The 23,494-nt window shown below is 49.4% G+C and overlaps 9 protein-coding genes across 9 annotated transcripts; 6 read left to right on the top strand and 3 right to left on the bottom strand.

The window, feature by feature from the left end:
• Positions 1 to 122: 122 nt before the first annotated feature.
• Positions 123 to 4,137, top strand: P174DRAFT_449105 (putative C2H2 transcription factor). The gene is made up of 5 exons (XM_024828810.1): positions 123 to 439; positions 524 to 737; positions 889 to 2,503; positions 2,563 to 2,832; positions 2,902 to 4,137. Exons 1-5 carry the CDS (start codon positions 409 to 411, stop codon positions 4,033 to 4,035), a joined length of 3,264 nt encoding a protein of 1,087 aa, XP_024686085.1. The 5' UTR covers positions 123 to 408; the 3' UTR covers positions 4,036 to 4,137.
• Positions 4,138 to 4,285: 148 nt separating this feature from the next.
• P174DRAFT_439258 (DNA ligase (ATP) DNL4) lies at positions 4,286 to 8,044 on the top strand. Its single transcript, XM_024826751.1, has 7 exons — positions 4,286 to 4,459; positions 4,549 to 6,662; positions 6,723 to 6,854; positions 6,909 to 7,041; positions 7,096 to 7,201; positions 7,251 to 7,689; positions 7,744 to 8,044. Exons 1-7 carry the CDS (start codon positions 4,380 to 4,382, stop codon positions 7,761 to 7,763), a joined length of 3,024 nt encoding a protein of 1,007 aa, XP_024686084.1. The 5' UTR covers positions 4,286 to 4,379; the 3' UTR covers positions 7,764 to 8,044.
• Positions 8,045 to 8,776: 732 nt separating this feature from the next.
• P174DRAFT_458136 (uncharacterized protein) lies at positions 8,777 to 10,291 on the bottom strand (the record flags this gene model as incomplete). Its single annotated transcript, XM_024829622.1, has 1 exon — positions 8,777 to 10,291. One exon carries the CDS (start codon positions 10,289 to 10,291, stop codon positions 8,777 to 8,779), a length of 1,515 nt encoding a protein of 504 aa, XP_024686083.1.
• Positions 10,292 to 12,203: 1,912 nt separating this feature from the next.
• Positions 12,204 to 13,200, top strand: P174DRAFT_111158 (uncharacterized protein). The gene is made up of 3 exons (XM_024821024.1): positions 12,204 to 12,321; positions 12,382 to 13,000; positions 13,053 to 13,200. Exons 1-3 carry the CDS (start codon positions 12,308 to 12,310, stop codon positions 13,104 to 13,106), a joined length of 687 nt encoding a protein of 228 aa, XP_024686082.1. The 5' UTR covers positions 12,204 to 12,307; the 3' UTR covers positions 13,107 to 13,200.
• Positions 13,201 to 14,745: 1,545 nt separating this feature from the next.
• Positions 14,746 to 18,164, top strand: P174DRAFT_111098 (putative C6 transcription factor (NirA)). Its single transcript, XM_024821023.1, has 6 exons — positions 14,746 to 14,835; positions 14,982 to 15,329; positions 15,397 to 15,451; positions 15,513 to 16,464; positions 16,518 to 16,886; positions 16,944 to 18,164. The coding sequence occupies exons 2-6, from the start codon at positions 15,141 to 15,143 to the stop codon at positions 18,103 to 18,105; spliced, it is 2,727 nt and encodes a 908-aa protein (XP_024686081.1). The 5' UTR covers positions 14,746 to 14,835; positions 14,982 to 15,140; the 3' UTR covers positions 18,106 to 18,164.
• A 337-nt stretch (positions 18,165 to 18,501) lies between these two features.
• Positions 18,502 to 19,926, bottom strand: P174DRAFT_428918 (serine/threonine-protein phosphatase; the record flags this gene model as incomplete). Its single annotated transcript, XM_024825542.1, has 3 exons — positions 18,502 to 18,504; positions 18,560 to 19,871; positions 19,910 to 19,926. The coding sequence occupies 3 exons, from the start codon at positions 19,924 to 19,926 to the stop codon at positions 18,502 to 18,504; spliced, it is 1,332 nt and encodes a 443-aa protein (XP_024686080.1).
• Positions 19,927 to 20,333: 407 nt separating this feature from the next.
• P174DRAFT_449099 (uncharacterized protein) lies at positions 20,334 to 21,274 on the top strand. Its single transcript, XM_024828809.1, has 2 exons — positions 20,334 to 20,473; positions 20,535 to 21,274. Exon 2 carries the CDS (start codon positions 20,615 to 20,617, stop codon positions 21,059 to 21,061), a length of 447 nt encoding a protein of 148 aa, XP_024686079.1. The 5' UTR covers positions 20,334 to 20,473; positions 20,535 to 20,614; the 3' UTR covers positions 21,062 to 21,274.
• A 172-nt stretch (positions 21,275 to 21,446) lies between these two features.
• alg3 (dolichyl-P-Man:Man(5)GlcNAc(2)-PP-dolichol alpha-1,3-mannosyltransferase) lies at positions 21,447 to 23,003 on the top strand. The gene is made up of 3 exons (XM_024823254.1): positions 21,447 to 21,585; positions 21,663 to 22,186; positions 22,237 to 23,003. Exons 1-3 carry the CDS (start codon positions 21,465 to 21,467, stop codon positions 22,825 to 22,827), a joined length of 1,236 nt encoding a protein of 411 aa, XP_024686078.1. The 5' UTR covers positions 21,447 to 21,464; the 3' UTR covers positions 22,828 to 23,003.
• Positions 23,000 to 23,482, bottom strand: P174DRAFT_418442 (putative eukaryotic translation initiation factor eIF1a-like protein; the record flags this gene model as incomplete). The annotated part of the gene is made up of 2 exons (XM_024824694.1): positions 23,000 to 23,102; positions 23,172 to 23,482. The coding sequence occupies 2 exons, from the start codon at positions 23,480 to 23,482 to the stop codon at positions 23,000 to 23,002; spliced, it is 414 nt and encodes a 137-aa protein (XP_024686077.1).
• Between the last annotated feature and the right edge of the window lie 12 nt (positions 23,483 to 23,494).

The following is a 23,494-nucleotide window of genomic DNA, read 5'->3' as shown; positions in this document are numbered from 1 at the left end:
GTTCGTATGGGACGATGGAAGGAATCACGGTTCTCATTTCTCTTCTCTCGTGTCCTAGTCTAATGACTCTAGTCTTGAGTTTCTCCTGAGATCTTCCCCGCTCTCTAGCTTTTCGCTTCACTCAGCTGCTACGATCCTTTCGCCTTTCGAAGCTAAGCTACTCCCGCCTCCTCAATCTGAGGGCCGTCGGCCTCCGCAATTTACCTTTTTGCTCCACCACCATCAATAACAGCTTTTAAATCCAAAGAGCTCTTGCTCACCACTTACAATGTTGATGAAAATGTTGTCGCTCTCAGAACTTCCATGAAGCTTATTCCTTTTCTTCAAGGACCCCTGTGATCTCCATGCGCGCAGCTGCAATGCCAAATCCTACTAATTCTCAACTCAATAAATCGTCCATGAGGCGCAATGACCCCAGAAAAGAGCGACGCTGGCCAAGGTACGCACTTGTTCTTTGTTATTTCTGCGGCAGAGACGCCAAATAGATGGTAAACCGGTCAAGGATTAACCCGTGATATGGTAGAACTTGCGAACCGCCATGAGGCCGGATCAGGAACAGACGAAACGAGCATCAATCGTGCTCGCGAAGTTCGGCTTGGCTCCGCCCCTGGTCAGACCAAGTGCTCGATTTGCCATAGTACTTTTCGAAGACCCGAGCATCTGAAGCGTCACTTCCGAAGCCACACTAAGGAGAAACCTTTCGAATGTGCGCAGTGTGGACGTCATTTCTCAAGAACGTATGTCATAGCCTTCTCTCTCCTTTTTTCCCCCTTTTCCCCTTTTCCCACTTCCCTTCTCGTGGCATCCCTGTGGCAGTTGCGGCCTTGGTATCAGAGTGTTCACCAGGTCGAATAATAATGGTATTCTAAAACTGACTGCTGTCGCAAGTGACACGCTCCATCGCCATGAACTAAGTCATCATACCTTGGGACCCGAAGGGGGAAAGGATCGTATGCATCGCATTACGGTCAAGACCTTCAGAGCCTGTTACAAATGCGCAGTAGCCAGAGTAAGGTGCAGTGGTGGTTCCCCATGCGTACGCTGTGAGAATAGGTCTCTGGAATGCCAGTATCCGACGGAACGACGCTCCAAAGCCAAAACGCGGAAGGAATCGGCCCAGAACCTGTCTTCTGATGGAAACAGCACGATTTATGGGCAGGCTACTCAGCATGAGTCCCCTTCTTCAACAGCAGGTGCTGATGTCCACGGAGCGGATATCAGAGAGCAATCAAGAAATGAGCCTCCGAGGTTTCAGATTACCGAATTTCAACTGGATCTCCCCGGCTCCCATCGTCTGGATGCATCATCGAAGGATATGCCTGTAGAGAAACCGCACGGGCCTCCCCGTGGAGAATCGTTAGAGCATCAGAATGGTCCACCGGAAGACGAGACGGCTGTTTTGAACTCTCGAATGCTCTTGTCGGATGCGGGTGGTCCTACGCACAACGCACGTGTATCGTTGCCTGAATATGCTGGGTTGAGCTCGCAGCAGTTGTATTCACAATTGCCAGCAGGTGGCGTTCAGACTTTTCCACAGGAATCGGCCTCGCAACTTGACCATCGGTCCAGAGACATCCAGCAACCAGTTACAGCCACATCCAATCTCAATCTGGAATTGGCGGGAGTCGGAGGCCAGCAAATTCAGCTCGGGTTTGACCCGCCTTTTTTAGACCAATCAATGCTTTCTACCTTGAACTGGCTGCCTAATGATATGTTCCCCGATACAACGAGCGATCAGTCTCTCGCGAGGATGCCTCCGCTCTCTGAGCAGCTGGGTATCCTGGACGAGCCGGTGAGCCGAACAGCATGGCTACCTCCTGTCACAAACTTGCGGCAAATGAGTCCCTCTGTGCGGGAAAACCACTCGCACACCCCTTCTGGGCACATGTCTGTGGGCACAGATGCGGGGAGTCCCGACCGATTTTCTCGCAGTATTGGGGAAGGTTCATTACATTCGGAGCCCTCAAATGCAACCAAGCGGTCGGGAGATTTCTACGTGGACGGCGCTGGAGCTCGACTGCCAAAGTATAGACGGAACAGGACTTCGTGGTCAAGGTCATCTGCAGAACCTATTGAGATCCTGGCACCGATGCATCAGCATGATACGCTATGTCAATTCTCGTTCCCACTGATTCAGGAGATCAGGCCAGACTTCCTTCCGGGTGAGGAAGCGGCCTTTAATCGTCGGATCGAAGCTCCGACATATGATAAAATCTACCACTCGTTCCTTCAGTTATGCCGCACGGACAACCCTCTCTATCCCAAATTCGAAACTGGTAACTTTCCGAGCGCGGATGCTCTTTCAAGCTTTGTATACCTTTACTTCGACTCATTTCAGCCCGTGTATCCCTTGTTCCATCCCCCTACATTCAACCCAAACAGCTGTCATTGGCTCGTGACGCTGGCTATATCAGCAGTCGGCTGTCGTTTCTCTGGTCTCACCCCTCTGGATGAATGCACTACGGCGTTTGATGAATTCCTTCGGCGGGCTATCAATATTGAGGTAAGACACTCGATTTTCGCTTGCGGGCTATTCATCGCTGACCGAGTATGGCGGTCCAGAAAGAGAAATGTCGTTCAGAACAAACACCGCTGTGGCTGATTCAGGCTATGACGCTCAGCTGCATCGGATTGCTACACAGTAGCGGTAATGAGCAAAGCAAAGTGTCCACACTCAATGCCTTCGGCGATCTTGTCAATTTCACCGTTCGAGAGGGATTACTCTGCGCCGCAAATAAGTCAACAGCTCAGTATGGTGATCTTCCGCTAGAACAAAAGTGGCATGACTGGGTTGAAGATGAAATACGACGACGGACCGGGTATCTGATATGGGTATGCTCCTTTGAAAGTCTTAACATGGACTATGCTCCGTCATATCTCGATCTGACATTCAAGCGCTAGCTCCTTGATTGTTCCCTCGCTTATTACTTTGATAACCGGCCTTTGCTGTCGTTGGACGACGGGCAGTGCCCATTACCGTCTCATGAGAATCTCTGGAAAGCTCACTCGGCCGAAGCCTGGCGGGATGTTCTCGAGAGAACTTCCGGTAAGTTTGGACAAAGCAAGCGGAAATTCTCAACTAAGACATCGGTTTCAGGGTTGCGAGATATCTCTCTTTACAACGCAGTGCTCACAATCTATATCGAGAAGAAGCTCGTCCCAGAGATCGGAGAATTCAGCCACGTCCTACTCATTCACGCTCTCTACCATCGCATGTGGGAGGTCGGTGACTATTTTCGCCGTCCCTTATCCTTCTGGAATCCCACCGCAAAGAAGCAGTCCCTTGATACCGCTATCCCGTCAGGGTCTGTCTGGCTGCCAGGTATCCCTTCGTACTCGAAATGGCGCAACAGCGCGTGTGATTGCTTGGATATTTTGCATTGGACGGCGAACAGCACGATTGCTAAAGCAGCGGGGCTTGAGCATCCTACCGTGCTACACCTTCATGCTGCCCGAATTGTCCTCCTCGCGCCATACCGCGAAATTCGTTCTCTGGCGACCTCGTTAGCAATGGGCAAGATTCGCTGGAGCGATCATCAACAAGCCCTTGAGTGGCATTACATATTACGCTGGATCAAACACGACCAGTACAAGGCTCGTCTTGCGATTATACATGCAGGCACAATCTTGTGGCACGTAAGACGGTATTCGACGAATGCATTCCACGAGCCGGTCGCTGTATATCTTTCAATACTCACTTTATGGGCGTACGGCTCATGTCATGTCCAAATATCCGAAGATCCCAACTCAAGATATGGACCACGGCATCATCCAGTCCGCGAACCAACGTTTATCCACCTAGACCGGCCGTGTGATGACGAGCTAGTCCAGCTCTTTGTCCGCGAGGGTCATGTTATGCAAGGAAACGTGACAGGCGTCGGGGACATATGTGCTCCTCATGGTCCTGAGCGCATTTTGAAGGTTGGCTGCGAGACACTTGCCGGGCTTACTTCATGGGGAATCAGCAAGAGGTTTATTGCCATCCTTACGAAGCTCGCGGAGCTGTCCTCGCAGCCACAGGCTCCTAGAAACTGATATTATGACATACACGACGAACCTAGCTTTTCGAACTGACGGACGATTGGGGAGTTGGCCGTATTTTATACAGGGTCAATAATGTATATAATGTGTGATGACTATAGGTTTTGTCCGAATACAATAGTATCTGAATTATGCCACTATTCTGGAGAGTAAACGCAGGTGATGTAATGTCACACACATGTATCGCTCGCTATCTTATCGGGCCCCGTTGTAGCCTAATCTTCGTGAATGAATCAACACACTTCTTGGCTCGCCATATATTAGTTGACAATATGTATGGACTGAGGTCTACTTCAAATATACTTTATTCCTGACTTGCGGATGGATTTTGATACATAATGGATTCTGACGAGATCATTCCTGATGAGGAGCATCCAAATGTTCCTATTGGAGATGAGGAGTCTGACATTGACGAAAAGTGAGGCTACCCGCACCCTGCTTCCATCTATAAAACCTACTCAGTGTTGAGAGACAAAGTCATTGACATTATGCTACTCGTCGCTATAGATATCCCAATCGCCCGCGTAACCATTCCCCAACGCTACCTTTTCATGAGCTATTCCAGACCCTCTTCAACCCTCTGAGCGAAATCAAAAAGAAGCCAGCCGGAGCGGTTGCGGCTCGCAGGAAAGTCGGTCCCCATGGGCAATCGGCGGCGAATCTCAACCCGCTCGAGCGACGACGCGATGTGATCGAGCGGTTTATCTCGCGATGGAGAAAAGAAGTGGGCGACGATATATACCCCGCCTTTCGACTGATTCTTCCGGACAAGGATCGGGACCGGGCCATGTACGGAATCAAGGAGAAGGCTATTGGCAAAATGCTTGTCAAGATTATGAAAATCGACAAGAACTCCGAGGATGGCTTCAACCTGCTGAACTGGAAGCTGCCTGGGCAAGCAGCTACGTCCAGGATGGCGGGCGACTTTGCGGGGCGATGTTTCGATGTCATCTCCAAGCGACCAATGCGGACTGATGTGGGAGACATGCTGATCGAGGAGGTTAACGAGAAACTGGACAAGTTATCGGCGGCTTCCAAGGAGGAGCAGCAGCTGCCGATCCTTGCGGAGTTTTACCGGCGCATGAATCCCGAGGAACTCATGTGGTTGATTCGTATTATCCTCCGGCAGATGAAGGTGGGAGCGACGGAGCGGACCTTCTTTGATGTCTGGCATCCGGACGCGGAGAATCTGTACAGTATCTCGAGCAGTCTGCGGCGCGTCTGCTGGGAGCTGCACGATCCGAATATTCGGCTGGACGCTGAGGACAGAGGAATCAGCCTGATGCAATGCTTCCAGCCGCAGCTGGCTCAGTTCCAAATGCATTCGTTGGACCGCATGGTCGCTCGAATGAGACCGGTGGAGGAGGATCCTGTCTTCTGGATAGAGGAGAAGCTGGACGGCGAGCGCATGCAGCTTCATATGGATTCTGACGATTCAGTACCTGGCGGCAGACGATTCCGTTTCTGGTCAAGGAAAGCGAAGGAATATACATATTTATACGGCAATGGTATTCATGATGAAAATGGGTCTTTGACGAGGCATCTCAAGGATGCTTTTGCAGATGGGGTCCAGAGCCTGATTTTGGATGGTGAAATGATCACATGGGACCCCGAGCAAGACGCTCCCGCACCTTTCGGCACACTCAAGACTGCTGCATTGTCTGAACAGAGGAATCCGTTCTCCACGACAGGCGCTCGGCCTCTGCTGCGTGTCTTTGACATACTGTATCTAAATGGGCGAGACTTAACTGGCTACACACTCCGTGATCGTCGCAATGCTTTGCAGAAGGCTGTCCGCCCTGTCCATCGCAGATTCGAAATACATCCCTACGAAGAAGCTACAACTAAAGATGAGGTCGAAGCTGCGCTCAGAAATGTGGTAGCTGAAGCTTCCGAGGGTTTGGTGCTCAAGAACCCTCGGTCGCCTTACCGTCTGAACGAGAGACACGATGACTGGATGAAGGTGAAGCCTGAGTACATGACCGAGTTCGGAGAGTCTCTAGATCTCATCGTCATCGGTGGGTACTATGGCTCCGGTCGTCGGGGCGGCAACCTTTCAAGTTTTCTCTGCGGGCTAAGAGTTGACGATGCTCATGCCTCTCAGGGTGCGAGCGCGTCAAAGTGCTACTCCTTCTGCAAAGTTGGAGGTGGCTTTAATGCCGCTGATTATGCAAATATCCGTCATCACACCGATGGTAAATGGATGGAGTGGAACCCAAAGAAACCTCCAACGGCGTATATCGAATTGGCAGGTCGAGATGCTCAATATGAGCGACCGGACATGTGGATCAAGCCGGAAGACTCGGTCGTCATCTGTGTCAAAGCAGCCTCTGTGTCAGCTAGTGACCAGTTTCGGATTGGACTGACTTTGCGGTTTCCACGTTTCAAAAGGCTGCGCATGGACAAAGATTGGAAAAGTGCTCTGTCTGTGCAGGAATTCCTAGATCTCAAGTCGAACGTTGAGCAGGAGCACCGGGAAAAGGACTTGAACGTGGACAATTCCCGTAGGAAACGCGTCAAGAGGACGACGAAAAAGCCTCTCACGGTTGCTGGATACGACATGGACGAAGATGTCAAGTATGCTGGTCCATCTGGGCATGTATTTGACGGATTGAACTTTTGTAAGCTTTGCATCGGCAGCCGGGCCTGTCCCTTGGTGGTGTACTAATCATGCAAGGCAGATATTCTGACAGATTCGAGTGCGCCCGTCAAGAAAACAAAGCCTGAGCTAGAGCAGCTTGTCAAAGCTAACGGTGGCATGTTCTTCCAAACTAACAATGCAGCTCCTCATACAATCTGTGTAGCGGACAGAAGTAGTGCTCTCCCAGCCTAATGATGAGGTCTCATTTAGCTGACCTCTCTGCTAGGAACGGTAAAAGCTGCCTCGTTACAGAAGAGAGGCGATGTGGACATAATCCGGCCGTCCTGGATTTTTGATTGTGTGAGGCAAAATGAGATTGACGCAGGGCTACCTGACTTACTGCTCCCTTTTGAGCCTAGGTATGTTCGAACATCTATCGCGGATTAGACGGATCTGTACTTAACTTGCTCTAGGCACATGTTCTTCGCCACACCGGGCAGGCACGACGAACTGGCATCCAATGTAGACCAATTCGGCGATAGTTACGCTCGTAACACTACGAGCGAGGAGCTCAGTGATGTACGCTTTCCGCATAATGTTTCATTGAACCACTGCTAATGTCGTTAAGGTTCTGAAACAAATGACGAAGAAGAATCGTTTGGACATTTCCCAGTGTCCAGAGTCCGTCACGAAACTCATTGAACGCATCCAAGAAAGAGTCAATTCTGGACATGAAATACCATGCGGTTTGCTCTTCAAGAGTCTTACGATACTCTTCCCACATAGAAATGAGGATGAGTCGGAGTCCGAAAGTATGATTCCGTCGGATGCTCATAGCCGCTTGCGTTATGCTATCAATGTAGCGAGGTTTGCAGCCGCGAATATAGCCAAGACCTCAAGCCATCCCTCGATCACTCATGTCGTTGTCGATCCAGAGAGCTCGTCAAAAGAAATATCTTCGCTACGAGGGGAGTGGTCCAGGAAGCCTGGGAATAAGGTACCACATATAGTCACTGTTGACTGGGTAGAAGAGAGCTGGAAGAGTCGAACACTATTGGATGAGGAGAGTAAGTCATACAATGTAACTTTCCTGATGACTAGCATCTAATTGAGTTGCGCAGGATTCCAGCCCAAACGATGAATATCTGGCATCGCTTAAACATTGGGGCCAGGATGAACCGAGACATGAATCCGGGTCACCGAATCCTAGATTTTGCCCTGCAATGAAAGTTGACTTTGTCCATGACTCATATAACGGCTTACAATGATGAAGGAGACACAGGCGCAGTAGTAGTCTAGCAGCTGCACTGGTGCCCAAAGAAGAAGATACCCCATGCTACTTGTTGATTTTGGCGGGATAGTCATTGCTTCCCCACGCGGGACCAAGAAACAATATTTTAGCACTGAACAAACTACAGAGTATTTAATTTTTGCTTTATTATGGAGTAGATAGTCGATCCCTGCATTGTCGTATGAACATCCAAGTAAACTGCTTGATACGATTGGATAGAGATAAGGCTTGCATATAGTACTCCGTGCAACTGGGCAACCAGACATTTGATAATAGATGACTGCATGGATGTTGCTCAGGCTACCCCTATGCCGATTAATACATTAATAATCACTTGAACCAGGAAGGTGCAGTATATTCTGTGCTTTGTAAAGCAACGTTTACCAAGATTATTAGTGGACGAAGAACGAGATACCAGATCCTGCTTTCACATGTCGCTGTTTTTCTTTTCACGCTTTCTTACCCGGCTGCCTTGCTGGGTTTGCTTCTGTTTTGTAATTCCAAGTTTCTTGAGGGGCCCATCATGGGCTAAGGTCTGTTTCATACTCCATAAAATAAGAAAGAAAATTCCGTTTCGCTTCGCTATATGTACCAGGCTAGAAAGGGAAACGATCCTTCTGCCCATATGCGACATGTAATGATGACAAGTGATTGTTCAAACCACTGTATATGATGCCTCCAGTCCAACCAAGCGCCGTGCTCTCTATGCTCCACCAAGAAGGCCTCTGAATATGTGCAAAATGTGAGAAACTCAAAACTGGGATGAACCCAGAATAAATACTGATACTGTTGGGGGAAAAAAAGGAAAAAGGTAGTGGGTCAACAGTTATGTAAGCAGAGGTAGAAGGAGATAGACGCATGTATCAGGCTGAAATTCCGATCCATCGTGGAGGGATTACGTGCTCAGTGTCTTCTTCGTGGTCGTGCTCATCAAAGTCGTAGACTGTGAACCGATGCCGGATGCTTTTCCGTGGTGGTAACCAGATCCGCGCTCGGGTAGGGATGTCGTCCCGAAGCTTTCCGCTACGTCTCATGTTCATTTCGAGAACCACCATGCGCAGAAAATCACTGTTCTCCCGCGGTTCTCGGGGCCGTGAGAAGGCCGGGTGCTCTGGATCGAATGGCAGTAATTGTCGATCTCGGCTTGCGGAGCCGGCGAGACGAAACCTGCCCTTGCGACCTCCACGGCCCCCTGAACGGTGATATGTCTGCATTTGGATCGACACTGGGCAGTTCCGAGAATCCAGGGTTTCATGTGGATAGTCTTGGTAAGCATACATCTCGGAGGGTGAAACCTGAATCGGGTTCAGATACCGCCTTAGGGCGGGCGATGGCGGCTCGTTCATGGGCGGAGGCCGTCGGTCATCCGTCATCTCCGGTGTAATATTGAACAGAGACCGCGTCAAAAAATCCTCTGGTTGTACCGATGGAGAAGCAAAGGTCGAAACAGTTTGAGCAGCGGACTTGATTGCTCGTAAAGATGCTGTCAGATTGGATTTGAAGGAGGAGCCTAATCGAGGGAACGACCGGGATGAGCCAGAGGATTTGGAAGGAGTAGCATCAGTAAACAAGGACTGCGAATCAGTCAGGCTCCAATCTGATTCCGACAGATCCCTTTCCAGCAGAGGGTGGTCAAGGGCACAATCTTCTGGATGTGGTGGGCGGCGGTATCTTCTCTCTGAAGGGCTTCGCTGGCTTGCTGGGGTAGGCGGCACAGGAAGGCTAGATGGAGAATCCAGATCGTGATCTAAGGACGGCATCGATTCGAGAGACATAGATTGTCCAGAAAATGACGGTGTCTCAGGCTCGTAATCGCTGCCAACCACCGACTTTTCGCTCTCATCTGGCGGGCTAAGCAAAATGTCAAGCGCAGTGTTACCAGTCCCTTCTAGCAAATGATCATCTCTTGATTTGACCCCTTCCATCAGCAACCTGCTAAACTCCTGCACATGATCTCCGCGCGGTAGTTTCCGTGACTCTCGCACGCTCCAGGTGCGTCTGGGAACTGGAATCGCGGTGGCTTCTAAGATGGACGCAATGGATGTGGGTACATGGCGATCGCGCAAACCGGGCGAAGATGACCGGGGAGATATTGTCTTATTGCGGAGGGTCTTTGAACCATGTGCTGTGTTGTTCTCAAGCCTTGGTGTAACACGAGGTCCCCGTTTCGGAGGGATCACTACTGGGCTCGTAGCAAGAGAGGTCGCCTCGCTGGGGAACTCGACGCTGGGGAACTCGAGGCCGGGGACGACGTCCTGCGTCGTGAAAAAGGTCATGGTGGAGGTAGAGGTGGAGGTTGGCTGCATATCCTTCTCATCTTGCCTGAATGGTTTTGGGGAAGACACAGAGCTAAAAAGAAAAGCCCTGGGGACCATCATCTTTATGGTTTATTATCAAGGCACAGTCCGTTGATAAGGTGATCTAGCCCTGACGAGGCACTTTGATCGAGAGTCTGAGCGAGATACATGGATGGTGAAGGAAGACAAGGAGGCAAACGAGATGGGATTGCAGGGACTCCCACCAGGGAGTATAATTATTCGATGATATACGAGTCGGTAGGGTCGGTGTGTTGGCAGATGATTTGCGATAAAGATTTAAGGCAAGCGGAACTGGAGACCGATTGCGGGATAGCGGCCGTATGCGTATGCAGGCACGCGACAGGTAAACTTGACAGGTAGGACAGATGCAAGTGTCTAAAAGTGTATACAGTGTCCTAACCAGACAGTGATCAAGTAGAGGGATGAAAGGAGAAAGAGGGAAATGAAGCGGATGGAAAAGGACTCCAGCACCGTAAGAGTGTAATAATGATAATACCCTAATAGACGTCAGATGGGGGCGAGGAAAAGGTGATCTTCTCTGGGTATGGCCTACTGAGCCCAGTGGGACGTTTTGTGAAGATAAGAAGAGTGGGTGGCTGCGTTTCCTTGGGTCGTAATTTCAACGTAATACGCCGCCTTTCTTTATTAGGCCTGGGCTGGGATTTGTTTTAGGAATAGACTGTACAGTCAGGAGCCCACTAAACTGATGGAAATAGGAAAAGTGTTGCGTACGGTAACAACTGAGGGCTCCCTTACTAATGGAATTTTGGGCGGTAAGAGCGGACATTGCCGGTGATCCGGGCATATTAAACAATGACAATGGTACGGTATCGTAATCTGTCTCTCGACAGCCAGTTATAATCCAGAGATATGGCTATTTGTTTGTTTATCATCCGCCTGACTTCCATGTCTCACCAGCCAAGTGGTAACCGATCGATAATACCGGCTTGCCTTACCTTAAGACTGTTTTGGAAACCCCACAGAAGTCAGAGAAGATTCTATCTAAAACGATGATACTAGTTCAATACTACCTTACCTTGCCAGCAGTGCAGGTGCCTACTTGAGTGTAATGCGTATTGTTAGAGTACCTGTCGTGTGCTGCACCTCTTACAGTTATTAAGGTCCTTTCTTCTAAGTCAGAATACCGAGTCGGATGATAAGATTACGGGGAGGGTGTCGGTGACTCAGTGTGTTGGTGATTATCATACTTGGTGCCTGCCCAACCTTGAAAGGCTGAAAGGTCGGCCTATACAACCCAATCAATATGAAAGATAAGAGAGCTCGCCATGTGAAAGACAATAATTATGCATACTACTCATTGACGTAATCGAGAATAATGCAACTAAGTAACGTAATTCCCAACCGAGTCGCCCACCTCTGTTTTCCATATAGAATGGCACTCTTCGAGGCTTTAATATCTCCACAACCAAGCATCTATACTTAGGGTTCTAGGTTTAGGTATAAGCATACAGAGTTATACTTATAGGCATACAGAGTTATACTTATAAGCTTCAGCCTCCGTAGTATACGTATATACGCACGTAACATAAATTACATCTGTATTTTTAGTAATATTAACGACATTAAGACAGAGGGATAGTATTTTTGGGCGGTTCAAAAGAGTAGTTATATTCTCTAAGCCATATATAGTCTAAATATACTACTTACATTATAGCATATAAGGGTCTTGTGGAGATATTAAAGCCTTGAAGAGTGCTATTCTATATGGAAAACAGAGGTGGGCGACTCGGTTGGGAATTACGTTATCAATGACACTTTCGGCATAGTGACGATCACATGATTCATTATTCCCCCTCCGTTTAGAACAAGATGCATGCATAAAACTGCTGATCCTTCGTCGACTCATAAGCAAGAACCGTATAAATGACTCCTGTGTGCTACCTCAAGTTATCCCCATCCTGAAGGATCATGAAGTGAAATAGATATTTTTCTACACGAGTCCTAAGCTGACTCGTCTCAAAGCTGAGGCTCGATCGGGTGGCTGTGCAAGGGACATGGAAGAATCCATGCTAACGACGATTATCCGTAGACTCCGACCAATCCAGCCGTGACGCTATGACGGAATATAAGTAAGTGAGCGCTTCCCCGCAGCTCACCAAACCAGCTCCAATTCACGTCGCAATGTTTAGATCATCTTCCTTTTCCTCCTCTTCGTCCTCGCAAACCTCTTTTCGCAGAGTACTAAAAGCACCCGGCCGTCCTATCGCTGTACGGACCGAATATGTCACAGATTCAAGGACACTTTTGGTTGTGAGACCGCAAGGTGACAGGCAGTCTTCAAGAGCGTATAAGATTGAGGATAGCGATGGGGTGACCTTGTTCACTGCGACGGGTCGTAAATTCAGTGTTCGCGCCTGTCGCGAATTCTGGGATGCTTCTGGACTGCCTCTGTTCGAGCTGCATAGGAAGATTTCGCTCAAGAATACATGGTCTGTCACGCTACCAGGAAGCAAGCATGCAAATATAGCCACAGCCAGCGCAGGATGGTCTCTCGGTGACTTCAAGATTACTTTCCAGAATAGAGCAGCCGTTGAGTCGAAAAAGGAGGAGGAAAAAATACTCACGTTAGAGGTTGAAAAGTATGGGAACGCTCTAGCTTCATTCGATGTCGTGGATGGGGACAGGAAAGTCGCCGAGATTCGCGAAAGTATACCTCACAATGAGAAATTGGCCTTGCTGCCGAGTTCGAAGAAGGGCTATCGACCTGTTCTGGATGTGACCGTTCTACCAGGAGTAGACTTGTCTCTTGTAAGACATGTTATCCATATACGTATAGTACGATGATTGACTCTACCTACAGATCGCAATCATTACAGTTATGGCGTCGGACTGGGTGTTTAGCTCGAACTACTAGATCGTCCCTCAACAAGCCGTCCAAACCATTCGCGGTCTTCTTTGAACCGTCATGATGCTCACGAACCCAGACGCGGATTGGTCTGGGATCGCTGATCTCAGTTTATGGGGGACGGCTGAAGCCTCACCCTTCAGTCGTTACGGTGTATGAAGCGATTCTAGACTCGGCATGTACCCATCGGTACACTATGCTGGATGATTTCACGGCCACAGATACCCTGTCCGCTTTGCACGCAGAATTTGTACATAAGAGCCTCCCTTTGCCGCCAAAGGGATGTGATGAGCTCAGTATTCTGAATGAAGATCATGATTATGGAAAGTTCGATGAAATTAAAGATGTAAGTACGGAAGCATACTGTCTATATCCCATCTCAATTGATCGCAAATCTGCCATGCCATCGTTCCAGAATTCCGGACCTACCTTAGTTAACAAGGAAAGGTACCCGCATAAATACCCAAATCTGGACGTGTTCGCGTTTCTTCTCAGTAAAGCTGACTCGGGATACCGGACGTAATACTCCGTTTCAGCTCCAAAGTCCAAATGAGGTAGCTTGTTCCTAAAGGGTACCTAACTGGTGCCTTATCAAACTGCGGTGAGTAGGTGCCAATGCGTAAATACTATCAAATGCTCCTTAGAAGAAGTATGGGTAATCTCTACGTATCAGAATCACAGCAGCTTCTTGTTAGTAAAGCTATACGTAGATACTCTGTGGCTGGGAAATAAGGCATTATTAATGGTAACATATTATGGTCCACTCTTAAGTTACTGAGGTAGTGGAAGGGATCCTCAGGTATGAAACGCACTTTTCCAACAGGATACTCCAAACTCCTAAGAGGATTCTCATATTCGCAAGAGAATTGTTAGAATGATGTGATAGATGAAGAGGGAGACTTTTTGTTCGAGAGTACTACGTGCCCTTGAAAAATGCTATGCCAACATCCGAATTCTCAATATTCCCTGCCCTAGTTGTCATACAAAGCACTTTTGGTATCACAGATGATCTGCAACTGGAAGTTAGATTGGATCGTTTATTCTAGGGTCAGATGCGGATAGTACAGACTTTGCTCGTGCCGAGAGCTATTGCGCCCCTGGTGTGATGCTTGGGATGTGCACATTCATCCATTATTAATTATCGTTGGTTTATAACCTCAGATCTCGGCAGATTGTTAGCTTCAGAAACCCATTCGCTGTGATTGGCCAATCCGACTATCAGTCGAAGCGCCAAATCCTCATTTTCAGGGATCTTACTGCTGTAAACAACATGAGGTTCTATTTGAGCCGGCTATCAGTGTTGTTATTCAACAAGGTGATTACAATGTTCTTTGAGTTCCCCATTCGTCAACATCTTGCCCAACGTCCTCAGATTGGCAGATGTTCCAGTTGTCATTGACCTACTTGCGCCAGGCGAGCCTTAGTCAGCCATTCTTATCGCCCACTTCGAGGAGGCGGCGGAGGCGGCGGAGGCGGCAGTGAGCTTCACTGCGATCCAGAACTAGAGCTTCTCTGGGACGTTATCGCTCCAGGGTGGTTTTATCTCGCCTCTGGTTTCTGTCCAATCAACCTCACAGTCTCAAAGGCTCTTATCATTCCCCCTCTCAGCGCAGTGATCCCAGTTTTGATGTCTCGATCCATCCTCCACGATCCCGCCTCCACTGCGGGTCGAAACCCCATGGTGTGATCATCGCGCTGCTTACGGAGTACATTCAATTCTATCTGCAGTCCGCGATCTGTGAGTATATCCAGACAAATATGTGCACGAAGATTGTGTGTGTAAATCTGCAATCGCAATGAAACAGATGGAGCTCAGGCTCCGAGTCGCTTCAAGCTGCTGCCCGACTTAACATGCATGTACTGATGCTTCTCCAACCATTTCAGGTTCGCTCAATATCTTAAGCGCATATCGATTGGTACGCCCGTCATCTTGACGATTTCTGCTCACGCAATTTGGACTCCCTTCAGCGGCGGACACATAATATCACCACCCGACATAAGCATGGTCTGCTTTGACTCGACGGTTCCTTTGAACGTTCCTGGATGGACATGCCAAACATGGAAGGGAATACTGCGGCGAATGCTCAGTCACTAAGCCCGGAACCTTCTGCAAGAGGATCTCGAGGAAAATCGGCCGGAAAAGCTAAGAGCGTGGATCCTGACAATGGTCCAACGTCCAAGAGACGCTGCGTAAGCACGGCCTGCATTGCTTGTCGGAGGAGGAAGTCGAAGGTAATAAGCCGGCAGTTTCGCTTAGTGTTGTTTCTTTGTCATATTCTTACTATGTCTCCTCTACCAGTGCGATGGGAACCTGCCGAGCTGTGCCGCATGCTCATCCGTTTATCATACACCCTGTATGGAGAGCCCTAAAAAGGAGTGAAGAGGGAAAGAAAGTGTTGTTAATATGTCGTCCAGGTGTTTACGATCCAAACTCTGATCACAGACGCAAGGGTGTGTACAAAAAGGACACAGACACCCTTAGGACGAAAAATTCGACTTTACACACTCTAATTCAGGCACTGTTGAACTACGATGAAGAAGATGCTTTCGACTTAGTCCGGCAAATACGTTCCTGTGACAGTTTGGAAGATGTAGCTCAATCGATCATGAGCCGGGACGAAGGGCCCGCACCTGGAGAGGTCTTCCCCAGCGGAGACGAGTCCTCGACGCATGAAGATCAATTTGTATCTACTTTGGCAGGAAGGATGGGCGAGCTTATGTTGGATGGTTCCCGTAAGTATATTGGAGGCACGTCCAACCTCATTTTTCTACCGCCAGGGTCAGAGCTCAATGAATTCGACTCGACTATGAAGGGCCAGGCGTTGGACCGCAGCCATGAGTACTCTGTCACTCGGTGGACGAGAGTCACTGATGATGAGCAACTGATAAGTCACCTCATGACGATGTACTTCACCTGGCATTATCCCTTCTTCACCACTATTCCTAAAGATCTCTTCTACCGCGACTACGTCCGTGGTGTTTCAAGCCAATATTGCTCGTCATTACTTGTCAATGCGATGCTTGCTCTTGGTTGTCATTTTAGCTCATGGAAAGGTGCTCGGGCGGATCCGAGCAATTCTGCGACTGCGGGAGATCATTTCTTCAAAGAAGCCAAAAGGTTGGTTCTTGAGAATGACGAGCATGAGAACGCAAAGCTGTGCACCATCCAAGCATTGGCACTCCTATCAGTTAGAGAAGCTGGTTGCGGCCGCGAGGGCAAAGGTTGGGTTTACAGTGGCATGAGCTTCCGTATGGCTTTCGACCTAGGTCTGAACCTGGATTCCAACAGCCTGGGGACTCGTAAGCTTGCCGACGAAGAATTAGATGCACGACGAATCACATTTTGGGGCTGTTTCCTCTTTGATAAGTTTGTCACCCCTTTAAGTCACACTTCTTCAAATGTATTTCTGACGAAGACAGGTGCTGGTCTAACTACCTTGGCCGCCAGCCTCAATTATTGACCTCGCAGGTTTGCGTGCCGAAGATCGATATCTTGCCTAATGAGGAGGCAGAGCTCTGGTCCCCATATACAGACTCTGGACCGAGCCAGGACAACACACAACCCTCGCGGATCAGGACTGTGGCTTTACAGCTTGCCAAGCTGAGTGAGATCAGCGGCGACTTGCTTGTTTACTTCTATCACCCGAGCCCAACGGATAAGCCGCCAACAAAACAAGCGGAGCTTAAAAAGCTCAGCGAGATACATACTAGACTTGAAGCCTGGAAGAAAGGCTTACCCAAGGAGTTGGAACCTCGAGAAGGCCAGCTCCCTCAGGTTCTTGTTATGCAGTAAGCAAGCAAGCACTCAGCCCACAATGGGACTCTGCCACTGATGATCGTATATAGCATGTTTTACCAACTCCTCTTCATACACCTTTACCGCCCCTTCCTGAGATACACCAAAACCACCTCTCCTCTTCCTCAGCATGTCTCTCCTCGCAAATTATGCACACAAGCCGCAGCCACCATATCGAAACTGCTGCGGATGTATAAACGCACATATGGCTTCAAACAAATAGTTAATGTCGCGGTATATATTGCACATACTGCTTGCACTATCCATCTTCTCAATTTACCTGAAAAGAATGCGCAGAGGGACCTAATCCACGGCCTCCGCAACTTAGACGAGATGGGCGAGAGCTGGCTCTGTGCTCGGCGCACGCTGCGCATTCTCGACATATCTGCCAATAAGTGGCAGATTGAGTTGCCTACCGAAGCTTCGAGCATCTTTGAGAGAACGCACGCGAAATGGGGGTCTTGGGGCTCATGGGATCAAGCAGCATCTCCCTCGACGTCCGACGGATCCCCACCGACCGTTTCGGCGCACCTTCCGTCTTCGGCTCCGGCTTATATACCACCAGCCCCAAGAGGAGCATCAATAACTCAACCTGGAGATTCTCCTCAAAACCTTACAACTTCAGCTTCATTCCGAGGCAATCAACAATCGCGTTCAGGACTCTCATTCCCAACGTCCTTATCCGCAATGCGAGCAGCCCATCGCTCTTTTACCGCCCAGATTCCACGAACAGATGCGCCTCTACCGGAGCCAACTTATCTTAGGCCCGTTCCTCATAGCTACCGACCAATGCAGACTATCCCACTAACACAGCACGACGCTTGGTACAACGGTCAAGTGCGCGCCTTCAGCACAGACAAGAACACCGCTTCAGCTACGGGGGCCTCTTCATTGACCGGTTTTGACGAATCAGAGAATTTAGTGGAAGAGAGCCATGACTGGTGGTCTCGCAACCCCAATGCACTCTTAAGCATGGGGGCGGAAAATTGGGAGCAACGTTTGAATCCGAGCTTCACCGGGCCAGCTTCAAACATGCGCTACGACAGCAATGTTCTCAACCCCGGACAGTCATCAGGACCTGACAACACGTCCGGAACGCCACAGGCCTTCAGGTACCCTGTTGGTGTGCCTCCTAATCTCCCCGAGTCGGAACAAGGTCCCAGCATCTCTGGGTATAACAATATAGGTCTTCCAGGAGATTTCCAGCGATGATGTTCATATTGAATCTTGTATTACGAATTGTATCATGTCATGGTCTGGGATATATGGTTTATGATCTAGCGATGGGATTGGCATTTTGAGTCTTGGCGCCGTTAATGAGAAAGGATATCTATTCCAATGTCTTTGGAGATGATAATAGGGAAACTTGCGAATCACTAGTGTTATTGGCTTTTTTCAAGCTCGGTTCGCTGATGGCCAACCATAGGTGCTTACTGGACATAAAACACACATAGATTCCTATGTTTATAAGCAAGACTACGATGGGATTTTTATAATGCATAAAGGTTACAATGACCTGAAGAAAAAAGAAGTATTCATTGATTGGGCCGGCCTATATAAGAATGTAAAAAGAATTCTTAGAAGGGAAGATAAGTGCATCGGATGGTATCACTGCACGTTGTCAATAAACTCAAGCGTTTCTCAAAGAAAAGAGGGAAAAACTCACCAGGAAATAATCAGCAACAGGTTTCTTCGCAGGCATGCCCCTCGTGTCCTGCGCGGCGGCCTCAAATACTCTGTACCTTCTACCGGGACTGACGACCCCTGAACCGCCGCCGGCTGCGCCAGAGGCCCCATTACTCCGTCCATAATCACCGTTGCTTCTAGCAATCGTACCCCCGTTACTTGTATCCTCGCCGAGCTCCAGTATTGCGGCTACGTTGCCACATCGGTAGCAGTAGTTAGGGGCTGACCAGACAGTGACGATCCCGCCGTCAAACATCTCCTTGTAGCCCTCCATGACGAGCTGGTGAGCTCTAGCGACCAGGGACAAATCATTCTTGTAGTTGAACTGCTTCACGATGTCTCCACCGAACAAAAAGCCTGCACCACGCGGACTCAGTCCCCATCCTTCGATTTCGTCTGGGTCCGACCAGAGCAAGTCGCACATGGCGCCCTCATGCGGCACCTCTTGTTTTCTGTCAATCAGGCGAATCTTATCCACTGTATCTATCAGTGGCGAAAGGCCGCCGTGCACACAGAGCACAGCACCGGTCCGACTGGTGTTGCTACCAGCTCCGTTGCCAGAAGCCCCAGTACCCGGTGCGCCGGATCTGGCTGGAGCCTGGCCAGGCACAGCGGAGATATCCCGAGGTGGGGAAAGGTTTCTGGAATCAGTTGACGCGTCCGAAGAAGATCGTTGTCGCCGTCTATAGGTGCTCATTGTGACCTCTCCTCTGGAGTTGAGTACTTCCGTCTCCAACTCCGCGTCATCAATCGGCATCGTGGATTGTGTGGTATCGTTCATAGTTGAGCCGGTCGGTTCCAGTTCTGAGCTGGCCCCAAGCACAAGTGCGCCCAGCGCCAGGTAATCAAACACCTCGCAGCAATACCGCCACACATTGGCGCTGCCATATTTGCGAATACATTCGTCGTAGAAGCCGTAGACGGTGGTGATCTGGCGAGACTCGTGATTTCCGCGAATCAAGGTGATGCGATCAGGATAGCGAACTTTGAGACAGAGGAGAAGAAGAAATGACTCGAGAGAATAGAACCCGCGATCGACGAAGTCTCCCATGAAGAGATAGTTGGTGTCGGGAACATCGCCTCCGACGCGGAACAGTTCCATCAGATCGTGGAACTGGCCATGTATATCTCCGCATATTGTGACAGGAGCATCCACAGAAACAACATTCCCTTCTTCTATCAAGATCTCTCGAGCTTTGTAGCAGAGTTCGCGGACTTGGGACTCGGGGATCAAACGGCAAGCGCGAAGCTGCGCGATCGCCCTGATGAAAGCAACCGGAGTCAGTGAGGGCCTTGAGGATTCATGGCAAGCAAAATTCTTCAGTATTACCTGTCTAGATCACTCATATTATTTCGAACTGGAGGAAAAGAATGGAAGGGATGATCAAGTCGGAGTGGCTGGTGACCAATCGGTGGGTCGTCCTAGAACCGAGGGAGGTCACGGAAAAATCGACTTAGCCAAGCCTGGGAAACCCAGGAGCAAAGAACAAAAACAGAAGCGCTATATGCAGGAAATATCAACAGTCATTTTCTTCGTAACCCATACGGTGAGCGAAAGAAACAGGGGTGGATGCAAGTGGTTTGCACTCCAGACGAAGGGGGCCCTGCAGCAACAGCAACAGCAAAGTCCTGTTGTACCTGTGGCGCGCTGACAACTTCCCATGACTGAGCACTTTGGGCCAATCACATCGCAGATTGATAAGATAAGATCCTGGCCGCCAAGAGCAAAGGTCGAATCCAACTCAATTCGCACTCTTCGTCCGCTGCTCCGAGTGTTGCATTTCGGCGTCTCGCGCTTCAGCCACGCTGCCCGTTGGAGAGAGCCATGTCTTTCTCGGGACATCTCTACCTTTCTAAGTGTTGATTCAATAGCTTTAAATCGAGCAACGATAAGGTGAGCTGTTCCTCCCCGCATGGGAACCCCCGCTCGTTGCTAATGAGTCTTTACATGTTAGCTCTTAGCACCACCATCTCTCCATGTCAATGTCATAGCAACGATTCTGGTATCAATCGCTTCTTTTGAATCACATTCGAAATGCCGCCTCATCTACATCCGCGGTCGCGATCGACCATGTCTCTCTTTGCAGCGACACTCCTCGCATCGCTCTTTGTCGTTGGCATGCCGCACGTCTTCCCATGCCCCGCTCCACGTCGTACGCTAGCCGATTCCGAAATGATTGTAACCGCCGATGGACAACAGATACAGAGAATTCGAAGGAAGAGGAGGAAAGACCCAAACATGCTCGAACAAGATGGGACGTCAATACACCAAACAAGGCCCCAGTGCTCAGACGAGGAGGTGTCGACATTCTTACAAATGGAAGAGGAAGCAGAACGTCTGGCCAACACAGGAAGGGAATGCCCTGTTCCTAAACCGAAGGGCGTTTTGGGCCAATTGTTAGGATTTCCAACTGCTGAGGGGAAGCAAAAACAGCGGACTCTCGGGACTGAGTCGGTGACTGCCCCAAACCAAGGAGGGTAATATTACAAATTGGTCCGCAATGGACTTGTTGACCCTATGTGACACCATGATAGGCAAAGCGCATTGATACCGGCCGATCGTGCAGTCTTCATGCCGTTACTTGTCCCACAAAAAAGGGCACAATTGCCTGCTATACCCATGTACAGATAGTGTAGATATTAACACTTGTATCTGCTTTTATGTTGATATACCTCTGAATTGAATGAATGACACCTTATGGACTTTACTGTCGTATTTCTTCTCCAGCTCAATGGTTGGTTCTGTTGATGGCGGTTTCAATGGTTTTCCCACTCTGCTCATCCTGTTCGGAGCTAAGCCGGAAAATGGCGAATATCATTGGCTCCGCACTCTTAAGGCCACCTGCAACAACAATGCAACTTCATATACCATCGCTATCAATACAATGGACTTGAAGCACATTCTGCGCGATCTTTGTATGAACCCTAGACATGCAAGATGGGTTGCTCCTCTGCTTATTCTAGGCGATGCCGTCCTTTGCACACTAATCATCTGGAAGGTCCCATGTGAGTTCAGCATCGTGTTCTAGAATGTCGGGACCATACCTAGCTACCTGAGGCTAACATTGAGCGCTTGGATGCAGATACTGAGATCGATTGGACGACCTACATGCAGCAAATCTCACTCTATATCTCCGGTGAGCGCGACTACACCTTGATCAAAGGGTCTACGGGGCCTCTGGTGTATCCCGCCGCCCACGTGTACATTTACAACATCCTATACTACCTTACGGATGAAGGACGAGATATCTTCCTCGGGCAGATTCTGTTTGCCATTCTATATCTCGCTACATTGACTGTCGCCATGACCTGCTACAGACAAGCTGGAGCCCCTCCGTATCTGCTAGTACCCCTTGTGCTCTCCAAGCGGCTCCATAGTGTTTTCATGCTGCGCCTATTCAACGATGGATTTGCGGCTTTCGCCATGTGGGCTGCTATCCTCTTGTTCATGAACCAGAAGTGGACTGCTGGAGTCATTGTATGGTCTACAGGCGTTGCCATCAAGATGACGCTGCTGCTTCTGGCTCCTGCTATCGCAGTGGTGCTGGTGCTTAGCTTATCTCTTGGACCAAGTATTCAACTAGGATTCCTTGCGGTGCTCATCCAGGTAATGCAAGTGTCTTTTGCTCGAAAGAAAGTGGCTAACACGGCGGGTAGATCCTACTTGGGATACCATTTCTGCAAAACAACCCGGCGGGATATGTTTCGCGAGCCTTTGAGCTGACCAGACAATTCATGTTCAAGTGGACGGTCAATTGGAGGTTTGTTGGAGAAGAACTATTTCTATCGCGGAAGTTTTCCCTGGCCCTATTGGCATTACACATTTTGCTGTTGGGTCTGTTTGTTGCCACAGTATGGCTGAAGCCCTCTGGATCAGACCTGCCAAGCTTCCTGCAACGGTTAATCCAACGACGTTACCGCACAGTCTCCCTTTCCAAGTCTTTCATAACGACGGCAATGTTGTCCTCACTTGCGATTGGTCTGCTGTGCGCAAGATCGCTGCATTACCAATTCTTTGCTTATCTTGCTTGCGCGACACCCTTCCTTCTTTGGCAGGCGGGCTTCCATCCGATCCTAGTGTACGTCGTGTGGGTGGCGCAAGAATGGGCTTGGAACACGTATCCCAGTACAAACGCGAGTTCTCTAGTTGTGATCCTCTCACTCGCTGCTCAAGTATTCGGTGTGCTTGGCAACTCGTTCAGTCGCAAGCATCTGGATCAGAGTAGCCAGAAAGAACATTTGCAATGAATCTGACATGCGGCCCTCTTACAAGGGAGCTGCTGCAAACATCCCTAGTCTCCCTGCTTTCCCGAACCTTGTTGATGATCGGTAGATCCAGAAGTAAAACATTCCCTGCCAGGGGGCCAGGCAATGGCTGAGCTGAAGGCGAGTCGTTTGGAAGAGGCTTCGGAGGGCTAAATCACGCATCCGACTCGTCTGATGAAGGCATCTTGCCCACATTCGATTCGTCTTCCTCATCAGATGATTCCACGGCAGTTGGTTGCTTGACGAACTCTTTTGGCCTATGGGGACTGTCAGCATATCGCATAGACGGCAGGATGTCCCGCCCTTCATAGTAGCATCAGACTGACCAAAAAGGAGCTTTGCGCCAGGCCTTTTCATCCCTGACGATGTTGATAATTTCCCCACCGAGCTTATTGTCTCTATCCTCTAAGGCATTCGTGTCTACCACGACATAGGAGCCCCGCTTGATCCAGATTGTGGATCGGAACCGGGCAGGCAATTCTACCAACGCTCTGGCCTTTGAAGGATATTCCACCAGGTAGACATTGTTCCCAGTGGCTTTAATGACTCGGCCAATTAGTTGTCCTTGAGCAAGCTCATCAGGCGGGAACAACGTCTCTTCAGCTGTAGCAAGCACCTTTCTTCTCGGAGGACCCATGGCTTCTGAGGG

Source organism: Aspergillus novofumigatus (genome assembly GCF_002847465.1).
Source record: "Aspergillus novofumigatus IBT 16806 chromosome Unknown P174scaffold_2, whole genome shotgun sequence".
Taxonomy (NCBI): Eukaryota; Fungi; Ascomycota; class Eurotiomycetes; order Eurotiales; family Aspergillaceae; genus Aspergillus; species Aspergillus novofumigatus.
Note: the sequence above shows the minus strand (reverse complement) of the source record. Positions and strands in the feature narration are given on the sequence as shown.